The sequence below is a fragment of the Heterodontus francisci genome, chromosome 4 (assembly GCF_036365525.1).
Source record: "Heterodontus francisci isolate sHetFra1 chromosome 4, sHetFra1.hap1, whole genome shotgun sequence".
In the NCBI taxonomy this organism is placed as follows: Eukaryota; Metazoa; Chordata; class Chondrichthyes; order Heterodontiformes; family Heterodontidae; genus Heterodontus; species Heterodontus francisci.
The window spans coordinates 74,016,832-74,035,903 of record NC_090374.1 but is presented as its reverse complement, the minus strand read 5'-3'; the positions used below and the strand labels follow the sequence as shown (position 1 = coordinate 74,035,903).

General features: G+C 42.7%; 1 protein-coding gene across 10 annotated transcripts in view; it reads left to right on the top strand.

Moving 5' to 3' along the window:
* kiaa0825 (KIAA0825 ortholog) overlaps positions 1-19,072 on the top strand; it is a 743,480-nt gene that overhangs the window by 121,441 nt on the left and 602,967 nt on the right. For 9 of the 10 annotated variants that reach the window (XM_068029705.1, XM_068029699.1, XM_068029700.1 and 6 more), the window contains exon 3: positions 17,104-17,272. In XM_068029705.1, the coding sequence (XP_067885806.1) occupies positions 17,104-17,272 (169 nt within the window). Of the gene's footprint in view, positions 1-1,690; positions 1,872-17,103; positions 17,273-19,072 lie in introns of those variants that run through there. The other variant, XM_068029704.1, reaches the window with a different exon arrangement.

Here is a 19,072-nt window from a genome sequence, read left to right as displayed (position 1 = left end):
TAATTAGGGACGAGGTAAGTTCCCAAACAGGCAAGCCGAGAGTGAGAAAAATGCCTCACCTAGTTTAAGTGCCACATGGGAACGCAGTGTAAGCTGGACAACCACCTGCGAGCAGTAGTTTCCCAGAGGACATGGGGCAGATTCGGGAAAAAATCATCCCTGAAGGAAAAGGAAAGGTAAAGTACCCTAAAGTAAACAACACGTGAAAATCACGCACTACTCACTGAAGAATCAAATGATTGGGTTCCAAATCCAAAGCTAATCAAACCCAACAATTTAGATTCAGAACTCAGCAAGAACAAGGTGCAGGTAGAAATCACAGGTGCCTTATCGGGGCTAAAAAAACAATTTATCACCCGCTATCTCCTTAGAGATAAGAATTATCAATGTGCCAGAACCTGAACTGTTAAAACCAGGTATTGTGGAAGCAATAGTTAAGGGGTTGAAGCTTTTATAGACAGGGAAAGTTGCAAGCAACTCAGAACAATGCAGTAACAGAAAATTGCTTACTTCAAGCTTCACCAACAACCACATGCTTATCGAGATTAACATTCCCAAAGTAATCCAAACTAATGCTCGAGAAACCTGAACCCCATTTGACAACACGTAATCAAAGGAAATGCAGTTTTTTAATGGTAATTCATCCAAAGGAAGGATGGTGAAAAAACTTAAACTTGAACAGGAAATAGCTGTTACAGAAAATGCCATCTGTCGCAGTTGTGAGATTGAGGTATGGGTGCCATGTGTGCAATGGTGTGACTCCCTAAACCTTTTTCCCTTTCTTTCCAAGGTCAAAAACCAAACAACATTATAAAAATGAAATCCGAGGAATTTTATTTTTTTTCCCTTTTTGGGGAGGTGTCATATGTACAAGAAGTGCGATGATGAAAAATTATGGACGAAAACTGAAGAGTTATAAAAATTGACTTTGTCTTGTTAAAAAATGGATCTTTTAAGAAGTGAACAATGCTGCTACAAATGGCTGGATGTGTATTCGAACATGTCCACACTGTCTGTTGAGAACATCATGACCAGATTATTCTCATCCTGAACCCATCAAGAGAGACTTTTGAGTTGAATGAGTTTTTCTGAAACAAAGATGCTGTGAAGTAGCCACATCCTGGGCCATTGTCGGTGACTACAGGGAAGAAAATACCTGTCTCCCAGCAGAGGCGGGAGGTAACTAATTTTTACCTTAAAAGGCAGTCCTAGTGAGAGAGAGAGAGAGAGACATCCAGAAAGAAGCATCACCAAACAGCTTTTGCAGCTAAGGGGCTGGGAGAACATCCAGCAAGCCAGAAGGAACGCGCCCTGTTGTAGAATTCTACATCTATACTTATACAGCAATGAATTAGAAGTGATCAACTGTCTTCAGCCAAAAGGGAAACCTACAAACAGCTCAGGCCTGTAACCAACAAGAACTTAACTTCTGAGAGAATTCAGCAGGTTTACTGTAACCCCCGAAACCTACCCCCATTTACAACCACTTACTCCTTTTGCTCTCTCTTTGTCTTGTGCGCATGTGTGCGCGCGAGCGAAGGCACGAGTGGATGCGGTTGTGGCAATTTCAGGTGAAGGTATATTGATCCATAAATAACTGATTTTCTGTTTTAAACTTACAAGAAAACCCGTTACTGTCTATTTATTTGACAAATAAAATGCAAAGGGGTTAAACCCTAATAGCAAAACTTGCTGCGGTCAGGTGGGAGTTGAAAAGTGGGAACAACCCAAGCCCCTTACCACATGGCCATAACACCTGTGATGGTACACTCTCACAAGGATTCAACTGCAGTGAGGAACCTTTGTCTGCAATCTCCACTGCCTTCTGCATGCTTGAAGGCAATATCAATGCTAAAAACCTTACTGGCAAGGTAAGAATGGTGCAATTTATCTTTATGAAGATACAGATGTTTCACTTGCTGTTGAAATCAAGTCAATGTGACTGTTGCGACCAGGTCAGAAAGGTGTCTAGGGGTCCCTCTCAGCCTTAACTTAGTCTTACCATAACTGGGTTTAATTTTAAACACACCAAGTTTGTAGCTCCCCCTTGGTGATTCCTTGTTCACCGCTTTCCAATTATAAGGCAAAGAAACCAGCACAAACAGGCTTTCTTAGGTTTAAAGAAGAAAAGTTGAAATTTATTAAACTCTAATTCAGTTCATGCCTGCGGATACACGCATGCCCACGCTATCATGCATACACGATACACCCATGCAAATAGAAACATAAAAGAGCAGAAGAAAAATAAAGTGGAAAAGTTTGAGGCAATATCTGAAGAGTTTTTGTTACGGTTCTTTGAGCTCACTGTAGAGTCCTGGATTGTAGGTAGATCTTGCTTTTTGTTGGGGCCCAGTATTCTTCTTAAACCTCGTTCGCTGTAGGAGACTTTTATTTCTTGGGGTTCATGTGTCTTCAGTGGATTCAGAGGCTTGTGAGAAAGCGATGGGAGCAGACAGGAGTGATCTTCTCAATCCAGGAGCAAACGGATTTTCTGACCACGTCTTGGATTGTATCACCTTAGCAGACTCTGGAATGCTTGTCTTACACACAATACCCGGTGATCAAGGTCCATTGTGGGTTGAATGTGTCAGGGAATGGTCCAGTCATCGTCTGTTAATATGCAAATGTATTTTCCAGCCAAGACTGATCTATTTATCAAGTCCTTTCTTCAATCCAGTAACAGTTCAATATCAATATTCATGACAAAATTAATGTACCTCCTTCTTGGCAGGTGGGGGCTAGCATGACAGTGACTGAGTGCCGTATGAAATGTGTGTTGCTGACATTTAACTGGGTCATCAGGTAGCTGGCAGTCCCTGTCTCTCCATATCTACCGGCTAGAGACGTCACAACTCCACTTATCTTTAATGTCTGCTCCTCTGCACGTGAGTTGGGGACTTTGTGGAGGGCCACCTCTGGTCCTCTCCTTTATGTTCTGTACTCTCTTCTGCAATGAGGGAGAGAACAGATCGATGAGTGAGTGTCATGGTATGTGATGATGATTTGAGTGCATTTGGTGAGACTGACTACTGGGGAGAGCCAATTATAGAAGGATAAGGGTGAGTGGCAGTGGTCGATGTTTGGACGTGGATTTGAGGAAGTGCATAGAAAGAGAAAGATGTGTGAGGAATGATGTGATGGAATAGTTTTGAGAAGGCAGAAGTGAGGGTTTGGGGTGATATGCACAGCAGAATGTAGCTGAATCTGCAACTTTACTTTTTTTCCTGGCCTGGTTAGGTCATTAAACACTTCCTGCAGTGAATCCAGAAGTGTGGCACAACACTTCTGCAGCTCATTTATTGGGCCACCTCCAACCATACCTTCTTGGTTTCACCAGCAGGTTTCTTCCTCCCATTGCTGGGGAAGTATATCTCTTTCCGCCCCCTCACGGCCCCTAGCAGCACATCAAGGGAGGCATCATTGAAACACAGCACAGCCTTTGCCCATCTCAGATCCATTCTTGAACTTCCTGTTCTTCTCACATCCTCCAAAGTATATTTTTGGATTGTGTCTTTTAAATACTGCAGTTCAGATCATGTCATGTGGGTCCTCATCACGCCTGCTGCCAGGCATTGGATGCCAAACCCGGAGGTAAAATGATAACAAGTTGGCGAAGGTAAGAGAGCACAGATAGTCTGAACGTTCTTCCGTGTTTTCCACGTGACATTGGACCCCCTTTGCTCCGAGTGCATCTCCAAGTTAATATCAGGGCCCTTGAGCTCAAATACAGTTCAACTCATTTCATTAATGACTAAAGATATGGTTACTTTTTTATTAGTTCTTTAGCCTTGTGCTGTGATCTACATACATAAATGTGAAGGTGCTATTAGTGCTGCTCACAGCAAGTCGGTAGATAGAGTTTCTGGTTTATTGTATAGTTTTTGTGCTGTTGTTTGCTATGTTTGTTTGTCTTGTTGTCTGTCTTTATTTGTCCTGCTTCTGTTTGTATTGTCTTAGTCTTTGTTGTGTCATCTTTCACTTTTGTTTGTTTACTTTTTGCTTTTCAGTGTGAGGCGATGCATGGCATGATGAGGCTATGTTTTCTGGTGGTATTGGAAAGCAGAACATAATGGGCAGGAGAAGAATCATGGAAAGAATCATAAAAAGTTTACGGCACAGTAAGAGGCCACTTGGCCCATCGTGTCTGTGTCGGCTGAAAACGATCCACCCACTCTAATCCCACCTTCCAGTATTTGGTCCGTAGCTGTGCAGATTACAGCATTTGCGATGCATATCCAGACTCCTGTTGAATGAGTTGAGGGTTTCTGCCTTAACTACCCTTTCAGGCAGTGAGTTCCAGACCCCAACATCCTCTGAGTGAAAAAAACCTTTCCTCATCTCCCCTCAAATCATTCAACCAATTACTTTAAATCTATGCCCCCTAGTCACTGACTTCTCTGCTAAGGTAAATAGGCCCTTCACCTCCACTCTATCCAGGCCCCTCAAAATTTTGTACATTTCAATCAGATCTCCCCTCAGCTTTCTGTTCCAAGGAAAACAATCCTAGCCTACCCAATCTTTCCTCATAGCTGCATTTCTCCAGTCCTGGCAACATCCTTGTAAATCTCCTCTGTACCCTCTCGAGTGCAATTACATCCTTTCTGTAAAGAGGTCACCGAACTGCACGCAGTACTCAAGTTGTGGCCTAACCAATGTATTATACAGTTCCAGCATAATCTCCCTGCTTTTATATTTTATACTTTGGCTAATATAGTCTTAGAGTCATAGAGTTGTACAGCATAGAAACAGGCCCTTCGGCCCACCGAGTCCATGCCGAGCATAATGCCTATCTATACTAATCCCACCTGCCTGCATTAATTCCATATCCATCTATGCCATACTCATTCAAGTACCTGTCCAGATGCCTCTTAAATGTCGCTACTGTTCCTACCTCCACCACCTCCTCAGGCAGCTCATTCCAGATACCCACTATTCTTTGTGTGAAAAATTTGCCCCTTTGATCCACTTTAAAGCTCCTCCCTCTCACCTTAAATCTATGCCCTCTAGTTTTAGTCACCCCTACCATGGGAAACAGATTCTGGCTATCTACCCTATCTATGCCTCTCATTATTTTATATACCTCCATCATGTCCCCTCTCAGCCTCCTTCACTCCAGGGAAAACATACCCAGCCTATCCAATCTCTCTTTATAACTCCACCCCTCCAAACCAGGCAACATCCTTGTGAATCTTTTCTGCACCCTCTCTAGCTTAATCACATCTTTCCTGTAGTGCGGAGACCAGAACTGCACACAGTACTCCAAATGCGGCCTAACCAACGTTATGTACAACTGTAACTTGATGTCCCAACTCTTGTACTCAATGCCTCGGCCGATGAAGGCAAGCGTGCCATGTGCCTTCTTCACCACCCTGTCTACCTGTGTTGCCACTTTCAGGGAACTATGTACTTGCACCCCAAGGTCTCTCTGCTCAACAACACTCCCTGGGGCCCTGCTATTCACTGTATATGTCCTGCCCTGGTTTAACTTCCCAAAATGCATCACTTCACACTTGTCTGCGTTAAATTCCATTTGCCACTCCCTTGCCCACTTTCCCAGTTGATCTATATCCTGTTGTAACCTTAGACAACCTTCTTCACTGTCCACTATACCACCAATTTTGGTGTCATCTGCAAACTTGCTAATCATGCCTCTTACATTCATATCCAAGTCATTAATATATGTGACAGACAACAGAGGGCCCAGCACCGATCCCTGCGGCACACCACTGGTCACCGGCCTCCAATCTGAAAAACAACCCTCCACTACCACCCTCTACCTCCTATCACCAAGCCAATTTTGTATCCAATTTGCTAGCTCACCCTGGATCCCATGTGTTCGAACTTTCTGGACCAGCCTACCATGCGGGACCTTGTCAAAGGTCTTGCTAAAGTCCATGTGGACAACGTCCATCGCCCTGCCCTCGTCAATCCTCTTGGTCACCTCCTCGAAAAACTCAATCAAATTCATGAGACATGATTTCCCACGCACAAAGCCATGCTGACTATCCCTAATCAGACCATGCCTTTCCAGATGCATATAAATCCTGTCTCTCAGAATCCCTTCCTATAACGTTCCCACCACTGATGTAAGGCTCACTGGCCTGTAGTTCCCTGGCTTATCCCTGCTGCCCTTCTTAAATAAAGGCACAACATTAACTATCCTCCAGTCTTCTGGTACCTCACCCATGGCTAACGATGATACTAAAATCTCTGTCAGGGCCCCAGCAATCTCCTCCCTTGCATCCCAAAGCATCCTAGGATACACCTGGTCAGGCCCTGGGGATTTATCCACCTTAATGCGCTTCAAAACCTCCAACACCTCCTCCTTTGTAATGTTGATATGCTCCAGGATATCGCTGTTCCCTCCCTTGAACTCACTAGCTTCCATGACCTTCTCCACGGTAAATACGGATGAGAAATATTCATTTAAGACCTCGCCCATTTCCCGTGGCTCCACACATAGATTGCCACACTGAACCTTAAGGGGACCTACTCTCTCCCTAGCTACCCTTTTACTCTTAATAAAGGAAAGGATTCCATATGCCTTCTTAACCACTTTATCGACCTGTCCTGCTACCTTAAGGAATCTGTGGACATTCACTCCAAGGTCCCTCAATTCCTCTACACTTCTCAGTTTTTTTCCCATTAATTGTGTATTCCTTTGTTTTGTTTGAACTCCCCAAATGCATCACCTCACACTTCTCCGGGTTGAATTCCATTTGCCACTTTTCTGCCCATCTGACTAGATCATTAATATTTTCTTGCAGCCTACAGCCATCCTCCTTGCTGTTTACCACATGGCCAATCTTTGTGTCATCTGCAAACTTCTTGATCATGCCTCCTACATTTACGTCCAAATCGTTAATATATGCCACAAAAAGCAGTGGGTCCAGTATTGAGCCCTGTGGAACGCCACTGGAAACAGCCCTCCAGTCGCAAAAACAACCGTCAACAATTACCCTTTGTTTCCTGCCACTGAGCAAATTTTGTATCCACCTTGCTACATTTGCCTGGATCCCATGGGCTTTTACTTTTTTAACCTGTCTGCCAAGTGGGACCTTGTGAAAAGCTTTGCTCAAATCCATGTAGACCACATTAACAACAATACCCTCATCTATCTTCCTTGTTACTTCAAAAAATTCGATCAAGTTGGTCAGACAGGATCTTCCCTTAACAAATCCATGCTGACTGTCCTTGATTAATCTGTTTGTCCTGTCTCTCAGAATATATTCCAATAATTTTCCCGCTACTGAGGTTAGACTGACTGGCCTGTAATCGATCTATTCTTCGCTCCCTTTTTAAACAGCGGCACACGTTAGCAGTCGTCCAATCCTCTGGCATCACACCTGTATCCAGTGAGGACTGGAAAATGATGGTCAGACCTTCAGCTATTTCCTCTTTTGCTTCTTTTAACAGCCTGGGGTGCATTTCATCCAGCCCTGGTGACTTATCAACTTTCAAGGATGCTAATCCCATTAATACTTCCCCTCTCCCTATGTTTGTCACATCCAATACTTCAGACCCCTCTTCCTTAACTATAATATCTGCATTCTCCCCCTCTTTTGTGAAGACAGACTCAAAGTATTCATTAAGAACAACACCATCGTCTACTGACTCTACATACACATTGCCTTTATGGTCCCTACGCTTTCCTGAGTTATCCTGTTACTCTTAATGTATTGATGAAACAACTTTGGGTTCACCTTGATTTTGATTGCCAATATTTTTTCATGCCGTCTCTTTGCTTTCCAAATTTCCTTTTTGACTTCACCCCTCCACTTTCTCTCGGCTTTCTGTCGTATTGACTTCTTGGTGTCAGACATAAGCTTTCCTTTTCTGCCTTATCTTACCCTATAAGCTCCTTGACATCCATGCGGCTCTAGATTTGGCCATCCCAGCCTTTTTCTTTGTGGGAACATGTTTACTCTGAATCTCTTGAATCTCCCCTTTGCCTCCCACTGCTCTGATACTGATTTACCTTCAAGTAGCCGTTTCCAGTCCACTTTCAATAAATCACTCTTCTAACTCTTGTTCTATCCTTGTCTTTTTTCATAATTATGTTAAAAATGACTGAATTATGATCACTATCACCAAAATGCTGTCCGACTGCTGCTCCTTCCACCTGCCCATATTCGTTTCCTAAAACTAAGTCTAAAATTGTGCCCTCTCCTGTTGGACTTGCTATATACAGGCCAAAAAAGTTCTCCTGAATGCACCTCAAGAATTCTGCTCCCTCAATTCCTTTCACACTAAAACTATCCCAGTTAATATTGGGGTAGTTAAAATCCCCTACTATTACTGCCCTATTGCTCTTGCGCTTCTCAGAGATTTGTCTACACATTTGCTGTTCTATCTGCCTCTGACTGGGGCGTCTATAGTACACGCCCAGCAGTGTGATTACCCTTTTTTGTTCCTTAGCTCCTTAGGCCTCATTTGATGAACTTTCCAATATATCATCCCTCCTCACAGCTGTAATAGTTTCCTTGACCAAAATTGCCACTCCCCCGTCTTTCTTTAGCCTCTCCCTATCGCGTCAGAAAACCCTGAAACCAGGAACGTTCAGCTGCCATTCCTGTCCCTTCTTAAGCCATTTTTCTGCAATAGCTATGATATCCTACAGCCATGTGTCTGTCTGTGCCCTCAGCACATCTGCTTTGTTTGCTATACTCCTTGCATTGAAATAGATACCCTTGAGCACTGACAAACGTATTTTTAATTTTCTAACCTTTGTTTCCTCTGTCTTCCAGACTCATCATTAATTTTCTTTCTTCCATTTTCATTTTTGATTTTGTCCCAGCTGAGTCTACCCTCAGGTCCCTATCCCCCTGCCAAACTAGTTTAAACCCTCCCCAACAGCAATAGCAAAACATCTCGCAAAGAACTCAGGCCAGGCTCTGCTATGGTGCAACCCGTCTGGCCTGTACGAGTCCCGTCTCCACTAGAGCCGGCCCTAATGTCTCAGGAATCTAAAGCCCTCCCTCCTGCACCATCTTTCCAGCCACGCATTCGTCTGTCTTATCCTTCTGTTCCTGTACTCACTTGCGTGTGGCAAGTAGGTTGATGACAACGAGAATGATCCATTTAGTGGGCATTTGGCAGGGTCATGCAGCAACAGGGAAAATGCTTAACTTGGCATAAAACTGCAGCCTGAAGTAGCAGCTGTAAAGAAGCTTGGAGCCATAGCTGACCAGTTTCACTTGTGTAGAAACATGAATGGGTCTCGGGAGTAAAGCTACACTATAAAGAATGGAATAAAACCAAGAAATGCTGGAACCACTCAGCAGGTCTGGCAGCATCTGTGGAAAGAGAAGCAGAGTTAACGTTTCGGGTCAGTGACCCTTCTTCGGAACCTTCTTTCGCGAAGAGAATCATAAAGTAATACAACTCAGAAGGGGGCCATTTGGCCCATTGAGTGTGCACTGATTATTTTGAAGAGCAATCCAGTTAGTCCCACGCCCCTACTCTTTCTCCATGCAGTTTGTTCTCATTCAAGTATTTATGCAATTTCCTTTTGAAGGTTGCTACTAAATTTGTATCCAAACTCTACCCGAAAGTACATTCCAAATACTAACCACTCATTGCGTAAAAATGTTTTTCCTCATGTCACTTCTGGTTCTTTTGCCAATCACCTCAAATCTGGTTACTGACCTTTCTGCCGCTGGCAACGGTTACTTTTTTATTTACTCTATCAAAATCATTCATGATTTGGAATACCTCTATCAAATCTCTTCTTGGCCTTCTCTGCTCTAAGGAGAATAAACCCAGCTTCTCCAGTCTATCCACATAGAGGTAATCCGTCCCTAGAACCATTCTGGTAAATCTCTACTGTACCCTCTCCAAAGCCTTCATGCCCTTCCTAAAGTGTGGTGTCCAGAATGGGATAAAATACTCCAGCTGGGACTGAACTAGTATTTTATATAGGTTTAGCATAACTTCCTGGCTTTTGTACTTTTCACCTCTATGAAGCCCAGGATCCCAAATGCTTCATTTACTGCTGTTACGGCCAGGTGGTAAGGGGTGTGGATGGTTCCCAATGTTTAAGTCCCAACTGACTATCGCAAGTGTTTTTGTTACTAGAGTTTTAACCCTTTTGTGTTTTATTTGTCAGATAAACAGACAGCAACAGGTTTTCTTGTAGGTTTAGAACAGACGATTAACTATTGAACAATATTCATTCCCAAAATAGTCGCAACCGCACTCACACATGTGTTCACTCGTGCACACATACATACACAAAGAGATAGAGAGGAAAAGAGTTAAGTGGTTTGAAGTGAGGTAGGTGTTTGGTGTTCACGGTAAACCTGTTGAATCTTCTCAGAGATCAATTTTTGTTTTAAAGTTGCCGGCCTGGGTTGTTTGTAGATTTTTCTGTTGATTAAGATTTCAGTCTGGAGACGGTGATTACTTTCAGCTCTCTGCTGCACACATTGAAGTGTAGAATTCACAGCAGGGCACCTTTTTTGGCTTTTGTTGGAGATCTCAGCTCTCAGCTGGACAGGCTTTTGGTGAGGTTGTTCTGGTTCTCTCCTTGTGTCACCATAGAGCTACTTTTTAAGGTCAAGATCTATGTCACATGTTGCCTCTGTTGGGACCAACAGTGGCCCAGGATGTGGCTCCTTCACACGTTCTTTGTTTCAGAAGAACTCATCCATAAGAACTCTCTTGATGGGTCAGTATTTGACACCTCTTATCTTTAAAAGTATCCTTTTGCACCTTAACAGACAGTAAGACAGTTGAATATACAATTTGACCTCTGGTGGCCATTTTGCAGCACATTGTCCACTTTTTAAAGGAAAAGTCAATTTTTATAACTCTTCAATTTGTGTTCTGTATTTTCAATCACTGCACTTCACGTGAGTGTAACACTGCTTTGTTAACCTGACCTGTCAGCTTTGTTGAATAATTTTCTTTAATCCACTGACTAGAGATCTGAATTTATTTTTTCAAAAAAGACATTTCAAAAAGAAAAGCTTAATTTGCAACACTGTGTCCTACACTGCAATGCTTGTGACGAGTGAGACAAAATGTCTGCTCGGTCCCCAGCAAGAACCAAGACCCAGGAAGTTTAAAGGAACTACCTGTTCTCTCAGCAAGAAGAGAAATACTGCTAACTACTATGTTTGAATGAGTGACTGTCATGTGACAAGCCCCTCCCTAGCTGTGGTTTTAAGCTGGTGTTTTCTCTGCAGCAGAGGTGAAGCAACTGGACTCTGACAAGTAGGGTTCTCTCCCCTCCGCCCCCCCCCCCCCCCACCTGTCTCTTTCTCTTCATTCCAGCTTGATAGCTTCCAAATCCTGCCTGTTGACTGACCACCTTTGCATACTCCGGCTATAATCAGAAACCCCGTTGGAGGAAATCATCCGCATCGCTATCTCCAAGAGACTCACCGAGCCAGTCATCTATCTCTTCAAACTAAAAGCCACAGGACCATTGAAGTCAGCTAGAAGTCAGCAGAATCAGCAAACTCCACAGACTGTATACCTTTTTTAATGGACTCTAACTCAACCTTTCCCCATTCTGTAACCTCTTTCTGTGTGTGTAAACCTCTAGTGTGTGTGAGAGTGAAAGTTGGTAAGTTGTTTATTATTTTATTAGTTCAGTTCAGGTACAATAAATTTAACCTCTTTCTTTGTTAACTCAAGAAAACCTGTCCGATTGTTTTTTGTTATGATCATAGCAAGTAAGTAATCAAGCACCTGCTGAATTGTCCAGTACATCCACTTTAAGAAGGAATTAAACCTGTTGTGGTCTAACAAGGAGAGGGAAAAGAGGGAAGCCCTTCAGCCCCTCCTCAAATGACGGTAACACACTGCACTTCACATGAGCGTGACACAGCTTTGTTAACCTGCCCTGTCACCTTCAAAGATTTGTGCACAAACACCCCAGGTCCTTGTCATCTTGCATCCACTTGAAGATTGTACCATTTAGCATGTATTCTCTTCCCTCATTCAACCTACCAAAATGTATCACCTCACACTTTACTGTGTTTAATTTCATCTGCCCATTCTACCAGCCTATGTCCTCTTGAAGTCTAATATGATCTTTCTCACTATTTACTACACTTCCAAGTTCAGTCATCTGCAAATTTTGAAATTGTGCCCTGTACCCCAAGTCCAAATCATTAATAGGGCCAACCATCTTCAGCTACTTCACTTGTTTCATCAGTGACCTTCCCTCCATCACAAGGTCAGAAGTGGGGATGTTTGCTGATGGTTGGAAAATGTTCAGTTCCATTCTCAACTCCTCAGATAACAAAACAAGCCATGCTCACATGCAGCGCGACCTGGTCAACATTCAGATAGGAGATAAGTTGCGTATATGAACTTTTGCATTTTATAAACATTTTGAGCATTGCTGTTCCTGTGTCACATTTTCTGCATTTCAATCGAATGTTACACTTTGTTGTCACACTTGATTAGCTGATGTTCAGATTTATTCCAGCTTGTACAAATTTCATTGAACCAATTGGCTGATATGTAATTTGTTTCATTCTGATTTTATTTTATTCCATGTCAACTAAGGGGTCAAGGTAAGCTGTGTTAGATAATCAAAACATTTTAAAATTGCATATTTCACAATAGCATTGTTAAGCTTAACTGATTGCTTGTTGTGTTTTTGAGTATCTTGGTTAATGTTTTTACTTAAAGGTCTCAACCCATCCCAAAAAGATTCAGGTTGGGCATATATTTTCCTGCAGAGGTATTGAGAGCTGAATGTAGGTGCTTCCCTCTTAAGTGAATGAAATGTGCATAATTTCTCAGTTGAGTTACCAGTGCAGATAAAAGTTTAAGGGTGCAAAGTGTCGGAAGGCCTGCCTACTGTTTTGTAATGCGCGAAGTGCTGCTGGCCGCTTCCCACTTGACATAACTGAACTGGAGTGATGCACACAAGTTCATCTCCTCAGTGTGCCTGAAGACGTTGAAAGTACGTGATCATGACGTCATGACGTGAACAGGCTAATGCAACGATATTGGTCAGTGAATGTGCTGGCATCATCTCCCTTATTCGCTCCTCATTTTCTGAAGCAAAATGGGCTCTGTTCTGGGCCTATTTAAAGGGCCAGTCAACAAGTTGCAGCTGAGGTGCTTTTGACTTGTGCGACGGCAAAATTGGTTGAAGCACTGTGGTGAATTGCTAGGGGAGTTTGGAAGTTTTTACTTACCACAGGAAGGCAACATATAATATTGCCTTGCACAGGTATGGGAGCAGTAGTTGCAGTGCCACTTGCTCTTCAACATGAGTAAGGCGTGCTGAGGAGGAGGTAGCGAGGAGAACCTCTACAAGGGAGATGGCGAAGGAGGGCTCTGTACAGAAGGCCCTACCCCAAGAGGCTCTTCCAGGGGCACCACTCCTACGTTGCAGTGAGCCTGAAGCAGTGCCTCAGTTGGCTATGCTTCACAAAGGAGGTAGTAAGAATTGTGCCACCTCCTTGATGACAATCTGCAGTCTCACAGCAGGGACAGGACAGCCCTCCCAATGGCTGTGAAGATTACTGTTGCCCTAAACATTCAATTCAATGGGATCCTTACAGGTGAGAGCAGTTCACATGCATAGAAGCATCAGAGAAGTGACAGAGACACTGGACGAAGGAGAAGGGACTTCATCCTCCTCTGTATGAGGAGGGAAGATCAGGATGAAAGGGCAAATGGGCAAATTCTTTTTCTCAGTTTTTAAATTCTAAGCTTTCAATAAAAAAAATAGAACTTTTGTAACAGTATATAAGATCCTGAACAGTCTTGTCAAGGTGGATGTGGAAAGGATGTTTCCTCTTGTGTGTGAGTCCTGAGCTAGGGGGCACTGTTTTAAAATTAGGGGTCACCCTTTTAGGACAGAGATGAGGAGAAATTTTTTCTCTGAGGGTTGTGAGACTTTGGAACTCTCTGCCTTAGAAGTTGGTGGCCATTGTCTATTTTTAAGGCAGAGGTAGATAGATTCTTGTTAGGCAAGGGAATCAAAGGTTATCGGGGGTAGGTGGAAGAGTGGAATTCGAAACAGAAACAGATCAGCCATAATCTTATTGAATGATGGAGCAGGCTCGAGGGGCTGAATGGTCTACTTCCGCCCCTAATTCGTATGTTCGAATGAAGGTTTAGCATAACATGCTTGTCTTTCTATTCTATACCACTATTTATAAACTCAAGGATTCCATATGCTCTTTTAATAGCTTATCAACTTGTCTTGCCACCTTCAAAAATTAGTGTTCAATTTAAAATTGCACTGTTTGCCAAATAATGCACTGTTTATTAAAATGAATGACTTCACATTTCTGCACTAAATTTCATCTTCCATGTGTCTTCTCATTTCACCAGTCTGTCTATATACTTCTGAAGTCTGCTACTATTGTTATGGCCATGTGGTGAGATGTGGGTGGTTCCCACTGTTCAATGCCCCAACTGACTGCAGCAAATATATTTTTATTAGAGTTTACCCCTTGGTGTTTTATTTTTCAAATAGGCAGCGACAGGTTTTCTTGTAGGTTTTAAAAAACAGAAAATCAATTGTTAATTGATCAATATGCCTTATCCCGAAATTGTCACAACCGTATCCACTCATGCATGTGTGCACGCACACACACAAGAGACAGATAGAGAAGGGAAAATGGAAGGTGACTTTTAGTTGTGGGGAGGTCATGCTCAACCTGTTGCATTCTCTTGGAAATCAAGTCCTCGATGGGTGTGGGCCTGAGATAATTGTAAATTTCTCCCTTCATTGAAGGTTCAGTTGAAGACAGCCGGTCGCTTCTAGTTCTCACTGCTGTATAATGCAGATGTTAGATTCTGCAGCAGGGCACGTGCCTTCTGGCTTGGCTGGAACACAAGCTATTTGGATGTTGCTGCTCTCTCTTTCTCTCTCTGGCTGTCTTTTTTAAGGTAAAATTGTCACCTTGCATCTCTTGGTAGGAGGCGTTCTCATCTCTTCCCCATGGTGATCGCACAATGGCCCAGGATGTGGCTACTTCACGCCTTCTTTGTTTCAGAAGAAGACATTCAATTCTGCAATATTTTTCGGATGGCTTCAATTGACACCTCTTAGCTTTGAAGATTTGTCCTTTGTTTTTGTCAGATAGTTTGAATACACAAAAGGTCAATCCCTTTTTCTACGGTGAACATTTTGGACCATTGTTCCCTTTTTAAAAGACAAAGTCAGTTTTTCACAACTCTTCAGAGTTAGTCCGTAGTTTGTACTGTCTCACTTCTGGTGTGCATGGCACTATCCTCATTGTTTACTACATTTTGGAGTTCTGTGTTTCTGCAAACTTTGAAATCATGCCTGTACATCCAAGTTCAGATTTTATATCTCAAAAAGAGCAGTGACCCTATTATTGACCCTGTGGGACACCACTATACTTCCCTCTAGTCTGAAAAACAACCTTTCGCCACTACTCTGCTTTTTGTCGTGTAGCCAATATTGTATCCATCCAGCCAATGCCCCTTTAATTCCTTGGGCTTCAATTTTGCGAGTGAGGTTATTATATGGTATTGATCAAATTCCTTTTAATATCCATATATGCAGCATCAATTGCACTGCTGTCATCAACCCTCTCCATAAATCTCCATTAATTGTTTTAGTGTTTCTGTTAAATTAACAGAGAATTTCAGATGAACATGTTAAGAATTTGTGTAATATTATGTCACAACATAATTTCAGGGCCTTGAAGACTATTTCTAAGGTTTGAGAATACTTACTGGAGTCTCAGGAATTCATTCTTGAGGCATTTAAAAACCTCCAATTATCGGCTTTTATTCTTATTGTAATATCAGGTTGCTAAATTCTTTATTCAGTGCACTCTGCACTGCCAATCAATATAGTTCAAAGAATGTTAACTACAGTTCAGTCGTAGCACTGTGGAACTTGAACCTTGTGACTTAATCTCCATATCAGTTCAGGAAGCATCAAATAGAAGACTTCTAAGCATTTTGCTACAGCCAGGGAAGGGAAAAGATTTGCTTGAGCCACATTTTCACATTTCCTGGTGCCCAATTTCAAAGTATCATTGACAGAGGTCTGTTGGTGACAGTCAGTTGCTTATCCATCCCGCTTGGTCTCCTTGGATAGTATTATGGGAGATCAAATTTGGAAAAAAATGTGACGTGTAATTGTAAGAATGCAGTTTAATTTGGATAAGTTTGCAGATGTGGAATGGTATCTGATAAGGAAACATAAGAACCACAAACAAACCAAGACAAAATTTTCAGGTGGGCAAAACTGTGCTTGTTGAAATTACCTGGAAGTGCAGATATTATACATTCGAGAAAAGAATGGGAGGCGTTTTTATGCAATGAATAGTATTTGAACTAGCTAGAGGGAAGGGAAAGAGATCTGAGAGGAATCCTGCTGTAGATCCCCAAAGAAAATTTTAATTTGTTGGGCGGCATTAAGGGCTAAATAGATCCTTAAAAAAATGTCAGTTGAGCTGTGTTGTTGGAAGAGCAACAAGTGGCTGCTCAGCACTGTATTACCTAGCCCTCCTTTCCCCAAACCCCTGGTTTGGCCATCATCTGAGATGCACCCATTGTAAAGTGGGTGCCTGCCAGTTACATGCAAATTAGAGAACCTCTCCCTGACCCAACCCAAGATACCCTGGCAATTATACCACATTACCCTCATCAACCAGGTGAGCATTCCCACTGATTGTTGTGCCCAGATTCTGGGACCTTGTAAGGAGGCAAATGTGAAGGGATTTCACAGAGTTATACAAAATGCTAAATTGAATGGAAAAGTTTAAATTCAGAATACTATTTCAAGTTAAACAGGGATGCAGAACAAACAGACAAGTGCAAGTTCATAAAAAGAGATGTAAGGAAGCACAATTTTATATAAAAAACCTGAACAGATATCTGGAATGGTTTTCCCAACAGAATAGTGAAATTTAAAATGTTAGAATTAGTCAAGAAGCTGTTAGATAATGTGATGCGGTAATCATAGGTTTCTATGAAAAGGTAAGCTTAACAAAGCAAATGGCTTCCCTCCTCTGTACTTAGTTTGTGAAAAGAGAGATGATTGAAATTATATTCACTTTATTATTGCCTGTCCAAAATGTCTATATTTAAGCTGTCGTTCCCTTTGCTTTTTTTTTATATTTCCCCATTCTTGTCTTTCAGCATTGAACAAACTATGAAGGAGCTGCAGTCAGACCTTAGTAAGCTATGCATAGGAGAGAAATTGCAGAACACTGGTGACTGCCTGCAATGGTTAAGCAGTTCAAATATTTCCTCTGTCAAACCATTCAGCACTCCATGTGACCAGTTGACAAACTTCCTTAAGGCACTGGTAAATAAATAATTTGTTTTTTAAATGTTGTAATATAGTAAAAAGTTTGCCAGAAAGTTATTTTTGACTTGATTTGCCAAATTGTGATATTAAAATTTGAGAAAGCATCTCAATAGTCATATGCAACACACTTCGAGTTCATCTTCAATTAGCTAAGGTGTAATGATTAATATAATAATGCTTTATTACTTTCAAAAATAGTTATTCAATTACTTAGACAGGTTGGTGGAATGGGTGGATAGGTGGCAGATGAAGTTCAATGCCGAGAAATGTGAAGTGATTCATTTTAGTAGGAAGAACATGGAGAGACAATATAAAATAAAGGGGACAATTCTAAAGGGGGTGCAGGAGCAGGGGGACCTGGGTGTATATGTGCATGTCATTGAAGATGGCAGGAGAGGTTGAGAGAGCAGTTAATAAAGCATACAGTATCCTGGGCTTTGTTAGTAGGGGCACAGAGCACAAGAGCAAGGAAGTTATATTGAACTTATGTAAGACACTAGTTCAGCCTTAGCTGGCGTATTTTGTCCAGTTCTGGGAGTCACGCTTTAGGAAAGATGAGAGGTATTGGAGAGAGTACAAAAAAGATTCACGAGAATGGTTCCGGGATGAGGAACTTCAATTATGGCGATAGATTGGAGAAGAGAAGGCAGAGAGGTGATTTGATAGAGGTATTCAAAATCATGAGGGGTCTGGACAGAGTAGATAGGGAGAAACTGTTACCACTCATGAAAGGATCGAGAACGAAAGGGCACAGATTTAAAGTAATGGGTAAGAGAAGCAAAAGTGACATGAGGAGAAAATTTTTCACGCCGCGATTGGTTAAGGTCTGGAATGCGCTGCCTGAGAGCGTGGTGGAAGCAGATTCAATTGAAGGATTCAAAAGGGAATTAGACTGTTATATGAGAAGGAAGAATGTGCAGGGTTACGAGGAGAAGGCGGAGAAATGGCACTAAGTGAATTGCTGTTTCAGAGAGCCAGTGTGGACATGATGGGCTGAATGGCCTCCTTCTGCGCTGTAACATTTCTGTGATTCTAGCTCATGTTTCAATAACACAAGAAAGGAGCATAAAGTAGAATGACGGGTTGGATTTGGTGTTTGGATCAGGACTCCCACATCGGGGTCGATTGGGGCCCAGCCCCGCAGTGTGTGGGGAACAGTCACCCAGCAGTGATTTTCCCTGAATTGGCCAATTAATGATTAGAAGGTATGCTCACCATCCAATTAAGGACCATGGGTGGGCTCTTGAAGCTGGAGGATTAATAGGAGACCTGCTGTTTCAGGGGAGAAAGGGCAAAATTATATTCTGCTCTTGGAGGCGAGCACAGAGTCGGGGAGGGGGGTAAACAAAATGGCAGGGGGCGCTGTTCCTGACGTTGCCCGGGCCCCTTGCCATTTTGTCTCACACCAGGCCAATTGGGGTCCTTAAATGGGCCCCTTCCCATCTCCACCTCAATCTTTCTGGAGGCAGAGGGGCTCACTGCCACGGGGAGACTCTAGGTAAAGCGTGGCAATCTCGGGTCGGGGGAGTGGGGGGGGGGTTCCCTCCTTTGGGGGAAATCCAGCGCCCCTGGAGGGCCCTCCAGTTGCAATCGCTGCCTCCCCCAGGAAGACACCCCCCCCACCTCCCCGCCAACCTTACCAAGTCCTTTTTAGCAACTTCGATATGAAAGTAATTCATTTAAGGTGGTGGTGGGCAAATAAGGGAAACTGACTCATACCCCAGTACAGTTTCGTGGGTGCTTGTTGCCTTCTGATACCTTGCCCAAAAGGACATTCTTTATGTATAACCTTGCTAA